Source organism: Cucumis melo, chromosome 3 (assembly GCF_025177605.1).
Source record: "Cucumis melo cultivar AY chromosome 3, USDA_Cmelo_AY_1.0, whole genome shotgun sequence".
Lineage (NCBI taxonomy): Eukaryota > Viridiplantae > Streptophyta > Magnoliopsida > Cucurbitales > Cucurbitaceae > Cucumis > Cucumis melo.
Window position 1 is genome coordinate 4,647,879 of NC_066859.1, and position 19,702 is coordinate 4,667,580.

The window sequence follows — 19,702 nt, forward strand, 5'->3', positions numbered from 1 at the left end:
AATTCCATCCTCCAAGATCACTTTGGTTACTATGACAAACCATAACACTTGGGTAACAACCAACCTTTACTAAAACTTCCTTCCTTCTTTTCTACTAACTCAACACAACTTCAACCTCTCCACTAAAGCTTTTGAAAGACTTAAGGGTTCTTAGGTCTAGGGTTTACAACTGTTGTTTAGTTGGGAGTGGATTTTGAGTAATCTTTTAAAAGCTTTATAAAATTAGAGTTTTTAGACCGTGAGGAACAAAACTATTTTTTATCCTTAAACTTATCAAGTCATTATTCTTGTTATTATCCAAAAATAATAAATATATTCGGATTCAATAACATCAATGCAACTTTTCGAGCCCACCTATTAAATTTTTGTCAACATTTCTATATTACCATGAATTCTAAGTGGAGAGTTACTCATTTTCATTATATAGTTAAAAATCATGAAATGCAATAGCAGTAATAATAAATGACCCAAATAAAAGAAAACTAGCTAAGTTATAAAATTAACTAAGTTATAAAAAATATTCCTAAACTTTGTGGTTTGTATCAAAAATACCTTTGCGATTTGTTTTTGATAGAAATCGTTAAAAGTTTTGTTTCAAAAATACGTCTGAACTATTTAAAAGTTTCATAAATACCTTTAAACTTTAAGAAAATAAAAAAAAAAAAAAAATACTCTCACTAATCCCATTTTCGCACCAAATTTCTTAGGACCCAAAATAAAAATAAAAATTTTATGTTAAAACCATAGTTTTAAATTTTTATCGATATGTTGAGATATTGTCACATTTTTCATGGGTTCGATATTTAATAGAAGAATGGATCGATATTTCCATTACATCTTTAAAAAAATTCATGAATCAAGAAAAGATAAACATCAAAATTACACTAATGTAGGATAATATAAAAAAAAACAAATACTACTATTTATTTGAAAATAATAAAATATTTATTTAATCATTTAAATTTATCTTTTGACTTTTTTATATATAACTTTTTCATAAATATCTATCGATATCGATATCGAAATTTTTGTAAAATTAGGAATTTGATATATCCATCAACATCGACCAAAATAAAAACTTTAACATTATAAATATTTTTGACACAAATTACAAAATTGATCTTTGGTGTACATTAATATGATTTGAGGTAAACTATTATTGTCAAATCACCATAATAAAATTTATAATTTAACAAATAAGGATATAAGTGTCAAGATCCAATATCCTCCAAAGTGGGTCTGAATTTGGTCTATACTCTTTGAGTGATTGTTGAAAACTTTTATATTACTCTTTTTCTTTCTGTTTTTTTTCAACTGAAATAACTTCCTCCAAATATACTATGAAAGGAAAATGATGCCCACCTCTTTCCTTAAATAATAATTTTGACCCTTAATTTCAGCAAATTACAAAATCACCCCATTATATTCTCACTATAATAACTTCTTCTTCTTCTTCAGCATGTCTGAACCTTCAACTTACTCAAACCACTTTCCTTCTCCTCTCATTTCCGTTTCGATGATGGATTTGAACTTTACTGCCCGGAAGCCTCCGCATACGGCGGCGAGGATGGACATAGAACACATGCCTGAAGCTCCACACCGTAGCTATCACCACCGCCGTTCCCACTCCGATACCTCCTTCCGTTTCGCTAATTTCGACGATCTTCTCCTCTTTGACTCTCCCGACGTCGATTTATCGTCTTCTCTTCCTTCTCCCTCTCCGTCACCGTCCCCGACGCCGTCGGGGGCTCGTATGGCCGTCGATTCCTTTAATTCCAAGTCCCCTGAAGACGCCTCTACCACAAAACCTAGGGCTGGAAACGGTAACTCCGCTTCCTTCTTCAATTCTCACTATCGGAGCTTATCGATGGATTCCGACTTCTTTGAGGGCTTGGGGATGGCCGGAGATGGGAGTGACGGTGAAATACTTGCCGGGAGAGTGACGGCAGGGGAGAAGAAGATTGGTCGTCATAGGCATAGCAATTCCATGGATGGGTCTTTGACTTCCTCGTTTGAAGGTGATTCCACTGTGGTAATTGATTCTTCCAAGAAGGCTATGGCACCTGATAAACTCGCTGAGCTTGCTTTGATGGACCCTAAAAGGGCTAAGAGGTTGTTGATTCATTACTCCATGTTCTTCCTTTGAATTTTCTCATGAATTAATGGGTTTCTGTTACTTTCTGCTTCGAATTTTGGTTGAACTTTGAATGTTCCTTGCAATTGATTTAAATGAAAAATGGGTTTGTGATTCATCTTCCATTTTAGGATTCTGGCGAATAGACAATCTGCTGCACGATCCAAGGAGAGAAAAATACGTTACACTAATGAATTAGAGAAGAAGGTGCAAATGCTTCAATCAGAAGCTACTTCCCTTTCTGCTCAGGTCACTGTGTTACAGGTATGGCTTCTATATTTTTTGTAGCTTATGGAGAAGGAGGATAATGAACAGAGGACTGAACTATAGACAAAACATGAATCTTTTATCTATCTTGCTTTACAAGTCTTATGGGTGGCCTGTTGCTATCATTTGGACTTGCTATGCTGATGGAAGAAAGAATTGGTAACTTTTGACCTTTCAAATTTGTTTGTTTTTTCTCCCTCACTTTCAAGACTTATTGTACAGATAATCAGGCCTTTGTGAGTCCTGATGACTAAGAAAAGATGGAGAAAAGTGTTTTTTGTTTTTGCTTTTGAGTTGGGTGAGCGTATTTCAACTTTTTGGATTGTGTTCTTAGAGGAATCAGATAAGATGAGAGGATAAGATCATGTGACTTTTTGATCGAAGGTATATGTTTCAACTGATTGAGCTATGCTTAGTAATCTACTTTGGTGCAGAGAGATACCACTGGATTGACTACTGAGAACAGAGAACTCAAGCTAAGATTGCAAGCCATGGAGCAGCAAGCCCATCTGAGGGATGGTACGTGTTGTTCTTCATTCATAGAAAAATGCCAACTTTTTTGGTTTCATTTTTCATGAGGGCTTCATTTACACTACACATGGAGATGTTAACTATTCAAATGTTTGGTGGCTTTTACAGCTTTGAATGAGACATTGAGGGAGGAAGTACAGCGACTTAAGATAGCTGCTGCCCAACTGCCTGTTGCAAATGGCAACTCGTTCAACATGGGAGGAGGAGGGCTACCTCCTCAATTCCCTCCTCTCCAAACATCATTGCTTCAATTTGGCAACTCTCAGAATCATCAACACCCACAGCTGCTTCACGTGTCTCAACCTGATGCTCGAGGAGGGTCTCCACCGTCCCAGCTTCCAGGAACTTAACCACATGCTTTAGTAACAGCTTTAGATAATCCATTAAGTACTGAGGATTGATATTTTTATTTGGGAAGCTAAGGAATTGTAGCCTGTATCTTCTACATTTGGATTTGTATGAGTATACTTGTAAAAAGGAACATACATGTGTACAAAAAAAGCTGTATTATTTCTTTGATGATTGAGGATTGTATTGTAATAACACTCGCAGCAAATAATAGGGATCACTTCTTTGTTAGCAACTTTGTCTCGCCTGGATGTGGCGAAAAGTTTAGCCCTTGCTTAATCTCCTGTCATAAACACTTGCTCATCACATAATTATCAACTTCTGTTGAAGAAATCAGATGATTCTTCTACAATTTTGGTTCTCATCTATTTCTAGTGGCAAGAAAACAAAAATGAATAAATAAGGATGAGAGAGGAATTCGAGAACTCGAGAACATATTATTGTTCATTATCACTCGAATACACACCTATAGCCATTCATTCATACCTGAAACACACAGCTATTATAACCCAAAATTCAAGTGAATCCAGAGTTTCACTGCAAAACAAGCTAATACAACAGAGAACAACTTCCATAAAACCATATCAACTCCTGTGCAACTTACAAGCACAGCTCTCATTTCCCAACTCTGCTGCGACACATGGAGGCTGAACGTTCTCATCATCGTACCAAGTCGAGCGTTTCTCGACCAATTCGGCTAGGAAATCGTCCAGCTTCTCTTGGCTAACACTGGGCATTACCACAACATGGGCAATACTTCCTTCACAAGCTAGCTGCCACCTTCGAATAAACTCTTCATCTCGGGGTCGTTCAAACACAACTGTACTGCTGAGTTCATTCAGCATCGCACTAATTCCCGCATCAAGAAGCCGGTCTTTCAAGTAGTGTGCATTTCTGAGACACTTCTGGACTTCCTTTTGGAAACCTTTATAGCCTTTTCTGTTAAGGGTGTACCAAAGGAAGATAGGCGCATGGCCATTCCGACTTCCCATGATTGTGGCATCTCTTGAAGCTAGATACTCAACATTGCTGGAGAGGGCATTTATATGCTCCAACCTTGTAAGCTGAACACCACAAGGCATCGGACATCCAACAAACTTGTGGCCAGAAACACTGACACTTCCAATGGGCTTCTTAAATGAGACCTTTGGTGCCTGCTCAAAAAACAAAACTAGTGAGCTGGGATAGTTTACTGAAAATTACAAGCATAAAATACCAAAGTTTTATAATTGCTTTCATTTCAGGTGAGCCAGAACGCTGAAAGGGAATATAAACCCTAAGAAAACCAAAAGTATCTTTTAAAGCATTAAGATGCATGGAAGTAATTCTGCCGTTCCCTAATAAAAAGTCGTGCCAACTTCTCATTTCACAGTTTACTTGATTCATGAGGTAAGTATGTAAGGTCCTGAAAATATCCAACCGACAAGCCCGAATGATTAAAAATGACTAGAAGCCTAGCAGCAGGGACATGGATCGAGTTTATCATTCAATTAACAAACTACCTTGGAAAACAAATAGTGCAAAAAGTTGATACCTAATGGAACGAATGGTCCAATATATTAAATATAGGAAGGAAATTATGCTTTAAATAATCAATTGTTGCCCTATTCTTGGGCTAAACAATTATATTTTCATGCATGGATTTATTTCAATATTCAATCAAGAGAATCTAGCAGCTGGATTTTGTAGGCATTCTTAAATTAGCCTATCCAATCTCTAGGCCTTCCATTTGATTAACCTACAACAGGTAAAATAAGTCAACTAGCGACAAGAGAGTATTAGTTGGCAGGAAAAAATTGAGTGAAGAGTAGCAGTTGGACAAGTGACCCCTTGATGCCTCTAAATAGTTTACAGAAAAGACTGCTCCTTGTTCACCCTCTTCTTCAAACCTACGTAAAGTTTTTTTATGAACGGGAGGCCAAAAGCTCCCATCAATACTGCCACCAAAACTTTCCAGTTTCACCTTACCCTTGAGGTGGGAAGGTCACTAACTGATACTAAAGTTAGATTAAGTCAAAAACCTCCAACGAAACCTCTTTTGGTTCTTGCCAAATCCATTGAATCAGGAACCTCCAAGCCTGGTGTGCAGTGTCTGAGGATAATGAGTGAACTACCCAGACAGTAATTTGTATTAGGGTCAGTTCCCACTTAGGAATCAATTCCACTACCACGGCAGGTCTAAGGTTCCTATCAACATTGTCACTTAAACTTTCATCTTACCTTTAAGGTGGAAGGTGAGAAATGGATAGCTATTAAGTTATTTCTTTTTCCTTTTTTCATCTTAAGAGCTAGACTTGGTAAAGCATCTGATGTGACCTCTTTTAGTTGTTGCCAAATCCATTGAGTCAGAACCTCCTATCAGGCCTCTGATTACTAATATCTATATAAGGAAAAAGTGATGGGCGACTAAATTAATGGTAGGATTGTTCATTTTTTGAGATGTTTTGAGTAAGCCATATATCGGTATTCGGGTCCAAGTGTTAGGCAGGCCCAAGTTCTTTTTCATATTTCAGGTGGTCAGGTTAAGGGAAGGAGGCAGGAAATAATTTCAAGGAAATTCGAGTCTCTCCCAGAGTGCTCTCTTGAAATACTTTTATCTCTTAACACTTCGTTCTCAACACTTCGTGTCCGCTTTTGCAAGGTGGTACTACCTTAAAAGTCGGTATCAGAGCAACACCCTATTAAGAGAATCAAATGGCACAAAAAAGTTTGGTGAACACCTAGAATTAGAGGTTGAAATTCAGAGGTTTCTGGTTCTGGCTTTTGAGAAGTCAATTGAATTCATGTAGCTTAATATGGGAAGGATTTCTTCACAAATTGAAGATACTCATGGAACACTTATTGGAAATTAATTTGTATGATCATGACAAGCGTCAAGGACGAAAAACTAGCCAATTTGGGGCTTGCTGCTGCAGTAAGACAAAGGGAGAATTCTTTGGCCTGAATGGGTGTGAAGGTAAGATAAAGGGCAAATATTCTATGAAACTAGTGTTGTAAAGGAGAAAATTCTCAAGAATGTTAAGCTTTTGTCTAGCAGGTTTTCCATAGAAGAATTAACACCTTGGATAGAGTTTTGAGGAGGGTAACCAACTTGACTGGGCCGTTGTGTTGCATCAAATGCAGGGGAGCGAGAGAAGATCTTGAACATATGCTGTGGTTGTGATTTTGCTTACGCAATGTAGAGTGTTTTTTACGAGTTTGGTAAAAGCTTGGCTAACAAGCATAGAGCCTCCAAAGAGGTGATAGAGGAGGTCCTTCTCCATTCTTCTTTCTTAAGAAAAGATTTTTATGGCAAACTGAGATATGTTTGGTATGGGAGCTTTGAGCCTTGGGGGAGAAAGAGTAGAATTTTTAAAGGGTATAAAAAACCTTCGAAGTTCGGTCCCTGTAGGGGTCTGTGACTAAGTATTTTATAAATTATCTGTTAGGTCTTATTATGTAGGATTGGAGGCCGCCTTTGAGGTTGTTTCCCTTGCTATGGGCTTTCCCTTTTTGTATATATGTCCGGGCATTCTTTCGTTTTTCTCAATGAAAGTTTGATTTGGGTGTAAAGGTAAGATAACATTGTTAGGATAGGAGGAAGGTTATCAACCAAGAATTAACGTAAGGAAAGAAGCAGCCACCCTTACGGAGATAGTTAAAAGGCAAGGAAAACCCCAAAGAAAAAAACTAAAAAAAGGGAATAGCAACTTGGCTGGAAAACTCCAAGTCTATCAAACCAGGACCCAAATTGTATGGAAATCAAGTTCCTTCAAGTGAGTACACAGTGTCACAGTTTACATGAATTTCTATCTCGGTGCAATTAAAATCAAGCATACCATCAACAGCCACACATAGGTACTCCTGGTAAGATGTAAGCAGCAAAGAAAAGAACAACAAAGTAGAAACACGCCCCAGCGAAAATTATCAGTACGCAAGAAAGTGACTTACACGTTTGACAAAAGGCATCATAAGTCCAAACAATGCTCCATCACAATGAATATAGAACCGATCTTTTGAGAACCCACATTCGTTAAGTGTTTGTATCACAAGATCAAGATCATCAACAGCTCCCTTCACCGTGGTTCCTGCAACAAGGATCCACTCAATTATCACAAATAAAACGAACATATTCCCCTGTTTTTAGTCCAAAACATAAAGAGAGATAGAGAAATTACCAATATTAACATTGAGTATAGCTGGTTTGTCTTTGTTAGCAAGCAACTTAACTCTAAGGTCCGCACAATCAATCTCACCAGATATCAGAGTACCAACCTTCACACAGTCCATTCTATACATTCTAGCAGCTTTGAACACGGAATAATGAGATTCCCGAGAAGCATACAGAATCCCATCCGACAAAACTTCTCTCCTACAAGAACCAATGCCTAAAGTTTCACTAATGCTTCAAAAAAAAAAAAAAAAGAGCATCCATTAACACCATACGAAACAGGAAGTGAACAACTCAATGAAACTAACCCGACGAGAATCCCATGAAGATTGCCTTCCGTACCACAATTCGTAATATATCCCCAGTACTCATTCTTCTCAATCTCCCAAAGGCGAGCAAACCAATCCAAAACCCCAACCTCAAACTGCCTCGAATGCACACCGTAATTACTTTCAATGAACGGATCGCCAAGATTGTTAATTGAGAAATGCTGTAACTGCGCTAGAGCACCGTAATCGAAGTCCAAATTATAAGGATACCCTAAAACAAAAAAAACAGAGTAAAATCCAAATCCAAATCAGAACAACGAAAATTTTCAATTTCTCAAACGAAAACAAGACAAGGGTTAAATAAAAACCTAAATGATATTTAGTCCTCTCAAGGAGACTCTTTCTATAACGAGCCAAGACGCTAGCCATGTAAGCTTCCTTATCGCCGGTAGACTCGTCATTGGCGTCAGGTTCGGTGATGGATAAGCAAGAGGTATGAACATTTCTACCAAGTACAATCTCCCTCTTTCCTTTCTGATTCGAATCTACGTGTTGTTGTCCATTGAGATCCAAACCGTTGTTGGACACGGCCAAGGGTGGGAGAGGGTCGGAAAAGACAAGATTGGTATCAAATTTTCCGATCAAAACCTCAGCCCCACCGTTGTTTTCACCCATCCCCATCACGCTGCCAACCATATTCTCAGTATCAATATGTATTCCTGATCTGAAAAACCAATCAAAATTTATAGTGAAAACAGATTACAAGAAATGGAAAGGTAATGAAAAAGACAGAGAGATGAAGAAGAAACCTGAGTGGTTAGGCTGAGTATTCGCGCTAGAATGGTGTGCTGTGCCCTTTGCCTAGAGAGAGAGAGAGAGAGAATGATTATGAGTGGAATCTCAACTCCATGAGTGATGGCTTTATAAAGACAAACAGTTCCCACGCTGTTACAACCTAACATTTACTTAGAAAAATATGCAAATTTTAATAATATAATTAAATACATGTAAGTAAGTTTAAAACGTTAATGTTTATGGAAATATTGACCTTTAAAAAGGCGAAGAAAAAGTCAGTTAAGTTTATCTTATTCTTCCTTTGAGATTTTTCGTAAAATGTAATTCGTAGAATTGAAATTTGTATATTGATTTATATGGTATTGTAGATATAATCTCTTAATGTTTTCTCACAAATACAAATTAAGACATAGAGATTTTTTATCTTCGATAAGTTATGGTTGCAAGTCTATCTAAGCTTTAATACTTTGGAATTCAAGGAAAGTTTAATTTTCTAAGTGTGTTCAAATGATCTCGATGTTGATAAGAACTTGCACATCTTGAAAGCTTTTGAAGTTTGAATCTTTAAGGAAAGTTTGATCTTCCAAGTCTAGAATTTGTACATGAGCTTTTGAAGTTTGAATCTTCAATTCTTCATAGCTTCAATTATCTAGAGCTTCAATGCTTCCTTCAACCAAAAATCTTCAAAATGAATGGAGCTCATTTGCTTCAATCTTTTGGAAGATCAAATCTTTTGGAATTCAAAGAAAGTTTGATCTTCCAAGTCTTCAATCTTTCAGAGTATGATGATTTTGATGTTGATAAGAACTTGCACATCTTGAGAGCTTTTGAAAGTTTGAATCTTCAATTCTCCAGAACTTTGGTTCTTCAAAACTTCAATTCTTTAGAGCTTCGATTATTCAGAGTTTCGATTCTTCCTTCAATCAAAGATCTTCAAAATGAATAGAAATGTCTCTATTTATAGAGAAATTTCATGTGTTTTAGGTGAGTTTGGGCTCATTTGCTTGTTTGACTTGAGATTGGGCTCATTTACTTGTTGAACTTGGGTCCATTTTCTTGGTGGGCCCAGACTTCCTTTGACGGATTTGGGTCCATCATATCTTTGGCCCAATTTTTCATCATGCGTTTGAATTGAGTTGGATATGAGAAAAGACTATCTAAATCCAATCAAATTATAATCATCACAATTTTGTTGTAAGGACGTGACACGATTTAATTAGCCAATTTTTTCTAAACTAGCTAAAATATTTTTTTATCTATATTATATTCATTTCTATGATATTTTATTATTTAGTTAATTATCCTTTTTATAAAATGGAATAATTATTTACCTATAAAAATTTGAAAATATCTATAGAAGGGTTAAATTATCGATAGAAAATTTAGGATCCGTTTGGATTGCCTACGAAAAAAATGTTTTTTTAAGAAAACATTTTTTAAAAAACATTTTTTTTTTTGTAAAATGAGTCTAACATCTAAACACTCATATGTTTGGTTTGACCTCTTTATAAATGTTTATATGAAAAATTGTGTTTAGTTTGTCTTGTACTAACGATGTTTATACTTAGGTCAAATTACAATAAAAGACTATTAAATATTATGAATTAATTTCTTAAAAAGTACACACATTTTGAATTTTTTTTTTCCAAAAATATATTGTAAAACTAATCGTACATTATCTTTAAATAATTAATTTCTTAGTTACTTGAAACTAAACATTAATCTCATTTTTTTTTTGTTTTTTGACAATTCAATTTTAAAAGCATAAGTGTCTTGAAATGTAAATACATAACCATAAAGAAAAATAATTGATTTCTAACAACAAAACATAGATAAGATAAACAATTTTTTCTATGCAATATAATATCAACTAGATAAGAATAAGTGCAATTTGATCATGTTCTTCATTTATCTTCATTTCACGAACCGAACAATCATGTTTTTCTTGACGTTCTCATACTTTCTTTTACAGGTGTTAAAGTGAAGTAGATTAGACTAAAAGAAGAACATTTGTAAATCCCTATATTTAAATGTATACGAACAGACATTAAAAAATATTCAAAGTATTTGAAAAAAAAGCAAAAAGAACAACAAAGTGAAAAATAGATAGTAAAAAAGAATAAAAAAATAGAGGAAAAAAATTATATCTAGAAGAGATTTTTCATTAAACACCATATAAATATTTATTCTAAAATTTGGTTGAATGTGTTTTCTCTAAAATGATTTATTTCATAATCTCATTTTTCTAAAAATTATTTTAATGCAATGTCAAACACTTCAATTTATCTTAAAATAAATTATTTTAAAAATTAAACACTTTAAAAATCAATCCAAACACACGTTTAATATCATGATTTCAATAGTCAACAAGTTATCTTTCTTTTTTTTTCTTTAACTTTATCATCTCTTATTTTCACATCAACCAACCAAATTCCTATATTCCCATATTCCCTCTTGCCTTTAATTTTATTTTCTCTTTTGTCCATTTTTTTTCTTGTGATTCTTCACTTAAATATTTTATTAAAATATAGTTATGATTATAAATATCTAAATCAAATCATTAACAATGTCTAAAACATTATACTAGTATTTTGCTTAAGACATAGTTTACTTCGATAATTATAATATATAGCAATTTTAACAATAATAATGATGTTTCTAGTAACATTTTTAAAAATTATAAATATAATAAAGTGATAGACTTCTATCACAGTAGCCTTTAGTGATAAACTAATATTTGCATCATAGTCTATTACTGATACACTTATATCATTGAAAGATTTTGACAACTCTTGATATATTTGCAATTTTTTTAAAATCATTACAAGAAATATCAATTACGATAGCATCTGAAAAACTCTATCGTTGTTTTTTGATAGCGTTTATAAAATGTTGTTGTAACCATGTTATTGAAAGTTCATGACTTTCCATAGCTTTTTTATAATGCTATGCAAAATGCAATAAAATGTCCCAAGTGGTAGCACATATATGATGCTATAAAGCTTTTTATAACCGAAAAAAAAACGCAATTGAAAATTTGATTGCGTTGAAAAAACGCTATCAAAATATTTCAATATTCAAATTTATAAAATACATAAAAAGAAAGCATTATATTCATTTCAAAGGTTTGAAATAATCTCCGACACTATGTTCCAACAAAGTCCTTAACTATTAAGACAAATTGGAAATTCTTAATTCAAATAAAATAATTACATATATATAATTCCAAAAATTTGATAGGATAAGAAAAGATGTTTAAATTGTAACGATACCAAAATTTTCCCACATATATATGTTGCTCCAATGTTTTTTCCACATATCAATCACCTAATAAAAAATAAAAAGAAATATCATTATCTAACTCTAACAATAAATTAGTTAATGAGCTAAATAAATACCTAATTCACAAAATAGATAAAAAAATTTCTTACATAGTTTGATTTTATCCATTGGCCATGCTACAGTAGTACCTACACCATTGTCAAGTACAATAATGTCCGAGGTAGGCCTCCATAAGAAGGGATTGGTATTTTCACAGTATCGACCCACACACGAACTGCGTTTGGGGCAAGAGGTGCATGGTGGACAAGAATCGATGAATTATTAGAAGACCATCTATCATCAGAAATAACTTTTCCAGAATCAACCCAATCTAGCAGCAAACACTTATGGGGAGTGTTGGTATAACACTCATTTTCAACAATAATATGGTTAGAAAAACCTCAAACAGTAATAATTTAAAATAATAAAGGAACAAAAAAGATACAAATGAATTTACTTGTGGGGAATTTAGGATTGGAATATGATATCTATCGATGTTGATACCTAATCTAATAGGACTATTCGAATTTTATTCACTTATCTTTTTTATAGCAACAACAAATGCTAATGAATTTGCTTGTTTCTTTTTTTTTATATATATATATATATTTAAAGACCATATAAAAACTAAACGATATATTTTAAAATTTTAATTTTATTTTAAAATGTGATCATCAATTTAAAACTTTTCTAAAGAAAGTAAAAATGATGATAAGTAAAAGAGGAGAAAATTAATATTAAATTTCAAGAAAAGGAAACTACCTATGTATCAATTAAATAAGAAGAAGTATAATAAGAACATTTATATTTTGTTGAAAGAACTGTCAACCTTCATTAAGTGAAGAAGTATCATTGTTTTTCATTTAAGACAAACAGCGACATCTTTTATTGTCCAAATACCTTAAACAATCTTTGTATAGAAATAACAGAGGGATGGATTGATCCTAGAGTTTAATTCGTCTTGATGATGATGTAAAAAGTTGGAATCTTGTAATGGTTGTATTCTATAAAAACGGTTGGGGTGATTGACGTGAATTAGAAAGAAAAAAAAAAAAAAGAAAGGAAAAATGGCTGGCTGGCAAAGAAGACAGTTGTGCATGGGTGGGTCCCAGAAAATAAGTAATTGAATATTCTTTCGGAAAATGAAAAAGAGAGGCGACAAGACCGTATCACGTGATTAGATTACGCTTTGAAGCCTCCTAATTCCCCACGTCATCTTTCTATTTTTACATTTATACCCTTAAATATCAACTCTCCTCTTAGCCTCCCTTAAAAAAAGAAAATTCTAAAAAGTACTTTTGTTTGATTTTAGTTGATCTAATTTAAGCCTAAGTTATATATAACTCGAAAATGTTCATTGATTCCACACTCCACTAAAGTAGTAATTCTAGTTGAAGAAGTTTATAGTTATCTCTAGGAAGTAGTTGAGACATAAGATTTGTAAGATTATTTGGTATTCAATCGTCTATCATATTTAGCAAAGCATAATTTGCATATCGATGGTGTTATTATATATTTGAACTAGATGATTTGTTAAATTATTCGATTTGAAAATTTTATTTATTATTCTAGGTGGATTGGAATTTCTTTCATGAAGATTCAAAGGGACCGTTTGCTTTCCCACATTTTTTTAATTGGATTTTGGTGTTCTTAGATTTTTGCTTTGTTTATTTGTTTTGCTATGGTGTTTTATTTATTATACCTTAATTACAAGTTGTGAGATTCTTCTTTCTTTTTAACAATATATTATGTTTGTAAAAGAAAACATAAATAGAATTAATTTCAAAATAGAAGGATAAAGATGGTATTTACAATATTTGGGTTTGTGGGGGATAGACATTGATTGGAGGGGATAGTGAGAGAGGAAAAATAAAATATCTTGATATTTCTTTACATTTTTGGGGGAAGTGGGGGAGATAAAGAAAATCGATTTCCTGGTCCCACCCAATCCCAATATCTTAATTCATTTTTTATCCAAACAAACAGAAAAGAAAAGAAAAATTAGTATTTACGAACAATTGTTATAAATAATACAAAATAAAACTATTTACCCAATATAATAAAAATTCAAATAGATTGAGTTGAGTGAGTTTTGCTATACTTTTGTAACTAATTTTAATATTTTGTTATTTTTAAAATCCTTCATTTATTTTATTATATTAATATCTTTATACCTTGTAGACTTCTTTTTAATGAACTAATGATCTTAACTTTTTTTTTTTATTATTTAATATTTGTTTTAGAAAAAATAATTTAATTATTAAACCAATAAATAATTTGAAATTTGTGCAAATATGTTCCACCATGATTTTTGATTTTGAGATCCAGATTAGCTCTTATTTTATTTTTTAGGTTTAAATACATAAATAAAACCATTATCATAATTAGTATAGAGTTTTTGATATGGACAACGTCATGTTTTTAGTGTGTATAAACTTCTTATTATAAGAAAAAATTTTATTTTAAAATATGTGTGTGTGAAGAAGTCTCTAGGAAGAATATAGTTTTAAAATATGTGTCTGTAATTTGTGAAGAAGTCTCCTTGTTGCAAGAAGAATTTGATTTTAAAAATTATTTTAATACTAAAGATTTTTGAATTTGAAGGGAAAGTAACTTTAGTAGCTACAAACTAGACAATTACAAACCTAGAAAGAAAAAAAAAACACTTTGTGTGTATTGCCATAAATGCCCTTAATTAATTAATTACTTGTCTTGGAATAAGTAATCAATAATTCTCTCTCCAAATAAAACATGTTTTAACAAAATGATTAGAACCTCAAACATGTAGTTGATTATGTCATTATCTTATTTGAGGCATATGATCACAACCTTGTTTGTATATTCAAGGCAATTTTTTAATTTTAGGGTAACTAGGCTACATAAGCAATAGCTTAAACCAAAAATAATGGTCTCAAAATTCATCTTAAAGGTTTGAAAGCGTGAATAATCTTTTTTTTTATTTATTTAAAAAATGTCAAATGACTATTTAGTGATAACATGATTGTTAGTTGGTATAGAATATTGGTATTTCATTGACAATAATCAAATATTACAACCCTATACATAACCATATTAAAACACACTAAACGAAAGAATATATGAGAATAATATTTCCTAAGAATAATATTTCCCCAAAATACTCTAATTAGATCAATACCCTCCCTCAAACTCAATCCCAAACTTGAGTTTGTTATGAAAACTTATTAATCTAATCAGTAGATCAGGATAGAATCAGAAACCTACAAAGAACAAAACACACAAGGAACTTCTAGGATGGAGATAGACCCACGAAGAACAAAACAGAGAATTTTTAAGATAGAAACATAGATCCTCATATAGAGATCTATAACAAAACCTACGAAGAACAACGAAACAGAAACTTTTGGGCAGGAGCAGAGATCCTCATAGAGAGATCTATAATATAATCAAATATATATATTCAAAGTAATTTTAATCAACTATGGATCTGAGGTGTGCTTTGCGAACTAAGAAGACAAATTGAATTACGGAGTTGAACAGAAATCGAAGACCACGATTTGAGTGGAGAGCAGAGAGCTTGGCGAAAGGGGAGCAGTGACGGTGGCTTGCGTGGGCGATGGAAATTGACGGACAAGAAAAGGCGATCTAGAACGGATGGGAGATATTTGCGACAGACGGAACTAGGTGGGTTTTGCGGCGTCAGACAGAGCTGGAACGTCATTGAAATGACGTTGGTTGTGGATCTAGAATGGCAGGAGGCAGACAGACGGATCTAGAACGACGACAAATGGGTCGAAACTGAATGGAGGCGGAACAGAGGGGATCTCCATCATTGGCGGAGAATAGACCTGAACAAATAGGTTTTAGCGGAGGTGGGGTGGAGCTGCAGATGTGAAGGGCGACAGTGAATCTAAGATTGGAGGGAGCGGTGACGGCTGATGCGTGAAGCTTCGTGCGATAGCGGCGGATCTTGCAGATATGAGAGGCGGCACTGATGGATAGGGTTTAGGTCGTGGGATTTTTATTTTTTATATTTTTTACGTAGTGGAAACAAAGAGTGGAAGAAATAGATCTAAACTTGGGTTTACTTTCGTCTATGGCTAGTCATTGACGGAGGCAGAGGTCGAACAAGGCTAATGGACATCAAGATAAAACCTAAAGCTCTGATACCATGTTAGTTTGTATAGAATATTGATATTTCATTGATAATAATCAAAGATTACAATCCTATATATAACCATTAAAATACACTAAAGGAAATAATATACAAGAATAATATTTCCAGAATAATATTTCATAAGAATAATATTTCTAAAAAATACTCTAATTATGTCAATAAGGATCACATGCAATTATACAACATTATCTGTAACGACCCAACTCTTTATACTAAGCCAAAGTCATTACTAATTAAAAGATAAATAAAATTTCTTAAATTAAAAATAAAAAATAAAATAAAACCTCAAATACTCATTTAAAAATGATAAACAAATATACGTAAAGATAAAATTAAATAAAATTCTAACTCGGGCCCTATCTAGTTTTAAAGAAAAATAAATAAAATAAAATAAATAAAATAAAATAAATAAAATAAAATAAATAAAATAAATGCATCTGATCAATGTCATAAGGCGGAAGCAAAATGATCCCTATGGCTCGCCACGGTCACTTCTTACTTCTTATCATTCGTCAACTTCCTTTTGCCCTTACCTCTACCTCTACCTAAAGAAATTAAACAAGAAAGAGTGAACATAAAAATATACTCAGTAAGGAACCTTACTAGTCCCGCTAGGTGCCTGTTAACTTCCTATTAGAGTCATGCAAAGTGGTATCCCTAAATTGGCATGATTCCGAACACGTGCAATCTGTGATCCCCTAGAAACATATCTGGTCTTCAGTGAACCCAAATGAACACCTAGGACCACTGGTCTTTAGTGTACCCGAAGGAAATACTAAAACAATTGGGCTGTGAGCGATCCCCGTCGAATCACTCATAATCATGTCTATGTCATACTGGACTGGTGATCCCGTTGGACTACATAGTCATAAAAGGTGGTGATCTCGAATGACACCTATGTGGGTACGACTCTAATAGCTAAAGCTAACAACACAACCTAACCATAGCATGTAACATAACATACATCATCATAAACATGACATAAGTATCGATCATATCATTTTTAATCAAACATTGTCATTAAAGACATAACACATTCGTCATCATCAATATACTACCAGTAATAAACATATTAACGACCATCGTCATCAATTACCCACATAATGACAGTCATTATCAATAGCATCAAGTTATGCCTTTTAGCTAACATTAATGCATAACCATAAATACATGCGGTCTCTTAAATTCAGTTCGAGGGTCTAGTAGTAGAATCTCCTACCTAGAGATTAGCTTAACCCAAAATTATTCTAACAGTCACGGTCAAGCTTCCCAACATTCAAGTCCTAAATACAAGTAAACCCAATACCTAAAATTAATAAATTAATTAACAGTCACATAGGGACCAAATTCCAATTATTTCAACTTACCTAAAGTTAAAGATGAAGCCAAATTTATCCTTGGTTTAAGAAAATTCTACAGTACAACTCCCAATTGATCTATCATGAAAAATAATTCAATTAAATCCATAATTAAATTATTTAGAGTCAAACTAAATCCTTCTTGGGTAAAAACCAAAACCCAAATCAAACTTACCAAAAATATAGGTGAAAAGGGCAAATTTAAGATTGGCGGCTAAAAAATGGCTTGGAAGACAGGGATCGGCTCGACTAAGGCAGGGAAAATCGGCTCGGGTAGGCGGCTTACACGCCTAGGGCAGCTCGGCTGGAGTTGCACGCGGCTCGGATGTTGGCTCGGCTCACACGGACGACTCAGTGACTTCACATAGGCGCGCACGTGACCCAAACTTCACGTGCGTGGATCGCATTGACGGAGATGACTCAGACTGCTTCCAACGGTCGACGACTCTCAGCTTTAACGAAATAGCGGAGACGATCGACGAAAGAACAAGGCGGCAGCTGACGGAAGAGATGAAACGAACTCGGGTGACGACGAATGGACAGAGGAGTGGCTCGATCATGGGCTGCGCAACGCAGATCTTGGGCACGAGTTCGGGTAGGGGTAGCAGTTGACGAACGGAAAAGTGGCGGAGGACGGCTTGACAAAACAACTTGACTACTTCAGGCGACGACTCGACTTGCGATGGAAACCACAGCGGTCGACGGTCGTCGGAGAAGGTGGCAGCAGCGGCAATAGATTATTAGGGTTTTTTGGGTTAAAGTTTTTCTTTTCTTTTCTCAACAAAGGAGATGACACAACTCCCTATGCCAAATTTAAACAAAAATAATAATAATATTATTATTACTATTTTATTTTTAACTACCTTTTTCTTTTCCTTCATTCCCCAAATAAAATCTGATGCTCTCTCTCTTCAATTAAAACTTCAAAATCTTCTCTTTAAACTCAAAATTTTCTCTCTCTCCAATCCAATCACCTTTATCTTTCAAAAATAAATATTCTTACCTAATTATATTATCCACATAATATAATTATTTTAACTTCAAAATTTAATTAATTATACAATCAAATATATAATTAATCAAATTTTCTCAAATACAAACAATTAAATAATAACTAATAAGTCCCAATTTCTACCAATAAAATATTTCAACAGTTAAATAACATCCTAAAGTCAAAATTTAACTTAAGATAATTACAACTAAGTTACTTTAAATTTGGGACGTTACATTATCCATCCTTAATTTATTGATTTAGGATTTTTTTAGACGTCATCTTCTTCTCATCTCTTCCAAACATCATCTTCCTCCACCATAATATATCATCCAAGCATTTTTCTAAACATGACTAAGCAAGAGCAAGACCTACTACACGAGATTGAGAGAGATCAAACGAGACTGGTTTTCCATGTGTGGATGAGTATATTTTGGTAATTCTACTCAAATTCAACATTAGCAAAGGGTTATTATACATTTGTTTCCAAAAAAGTTGGTAATTTATTTTTTCTCCAATTTTCGAGTCATCCATTCGACAGACTCTTTAGACTAATATTTTAACAATTAAAAAATAAGAATTTTATGCATGTTTAGGAGTGATTTTAAAATCATTAAAATTATTTGTGTATTATTCAAAATCACTATGAAATACACTTTTAAATGTAGTTTTTATATCATCAAGATTGATTTTAACTTATAATAAAAACATATATCAAGAATGATTTTGAATATGTAAAAGTGATTTTAACTATTTTAAAAATCACTTCCAAACATATCTATAATTTATGAACATCTCATTAAAATTTAGGTTTAAATACTATTTTAGTCGAGAAGAATCACATTAGTTTTTGTATTTCCAATCTTTATTTATTTTAGTAAATGCATTTTAAAAGAAATTTTTTGTATGGATGGCCTCTTCAAAAGCGTCTTTTATGATTAAAGAACCCGCCACGCACAAACGTATGACACCTAACCTTCTTCTTACATCAGAGTGTATTATTGATTTTTTATAGCGTATCGAGATGACCATCTCTATCAAAACCCTAACATGATGACAATCTATTTTTATCACTGTTTGTTGATATTTTCCCATAAAATATGGTAAGATTTTTGTGAAGAATGAAATCTCTAATGTATCACGTTAGAAATGATTATGTCTAACTCTAATACAATGTGATGATCCCTATCACAATCTTCATTTTTATCGGTTTCTTACGATTTTTCCATAAATATAATGTCATCTCGATCACATTAAGGTTATCATAGACGGTATCTCTAATGCAATAAGCGATGAAAATGCAGTGGTACGCTTTCACGTAATCAAAAGGTTATATTTCAAATGTTCGTGTAGGTCATTGTGGAAAGGTCATTCTAGAGAGG

The 19,702-nt window shown here is 33.4% G+C and overlaps 2 protein-coding genes across 3 annotated transcripts; one reads left to right on the top strand and one right to left on the bottom strand.

Annotated features, from left to right (window-relative positions):
- The first annotated feature begins 1,147 nt into the window (after positions 1–1,147).
- LOC103485625 (transcription factor VIP1-like) lies at positions 1,148–3,511 on the top strand. The gene is made up of 4 exons (XM_008443301.3): positions 1,148–2,112; positions 2,266–2,398; positions 2,836–2,920; positions 3,041–3,511. The coding sequence occupies exons 1-4, from the start codon at positions 1,460–1,462 to the stop codon at positions 3,280–3,282; spliced, it is 1,113 nt and encodes a 370-aa protein (XP_008441523.2). The 5' UTR covers positions 1,148–1,459; the 3' UTR covers positions 3,283–3,511.
- Positions 3,512–3,697: 186 nt separating this feature from the next.
- Positions 3,698–8,707, bottom strand: LOC103485627 (serine decarboxylase). 2 transcript variants are annotated; one of them, XM_008443303.3, is made up of 6 exons: positions 8,509–8,707; positions 8,068–8,423; positions 7,739–7,970; positions 7,438–7,631; positions 7,211–7,347; positions 3,698–4,434 (listed from the first exon to the last, which is right to left on the bottom strand). In XM_008443303.3, the coding sequence occupies exons 2-6, from the start codon at positions 8,393–8,395 to the stop codon at positions 3,865–3,867; spliced, it is 1,461 nt and encodes a 486-aa protein (XP_008441525.1). In that variant the 5' UTR covers positions 8,396–8,423; positions 8,509–8,707; the 3' UTR covers positions 3,698–3,864. The 2 variants fall into 2 exon arrangements, with proteins under 2 accessions (XP_008441525.1, XP_050937868.1); XM_051081911.1 differs by having other exon boundaries at positions 8,068–8,384; positions 8,509–8,591.
- Positions 8,708–19,702: the final 10,995 nt, after the last annotated feature.

Bases quoted from the DNA above. Each gene is read 5' to 3' on its own strand.
- LOC103485627 (XM_008443303.3), bottom strand. From the start codon at position 8,395: ATGGTTGGCAGCGTGATGGGGATGGGTGAAAACAACGGTGGGGCTGAG. The intron at 7,971-8,067 runs GTTTTTATTTAA...TTTTTGTTTTAG, and splicing joins GAGGACTAAATATCATTTAG to GGTATCCTTATAATTTGGAC. The intron at 4,435-7,210 runs GTAAGTCACTTT...TTTTTTGAGCAG, and splicing joins TGATGCCTTTTGTCAAACGT to GCACCAAAGGTCTCATTTAA.
- LOC103485625 (XM_008443301.3), top strand. From the start codon at position 1,460: ATGTCTGAACCTTCAACTTACTCAAACCACTTTCCTTCTCCTCTCATT. The intron at 2,113-2,265 runs GTTGTTGATTCA...CTTCCATTTTAG, and splicing joins GACCCTAAAAGGGCTAAGAG to GATTCTGGCGAATAGACAAT. The intron at 2,921-3,040 runs GTACGTGTTGTT...TGGCTTTTACAG, and splicing joins GCAAGCCCATCTGAGGGATG to CTTTGAATGAGACATTGAGG.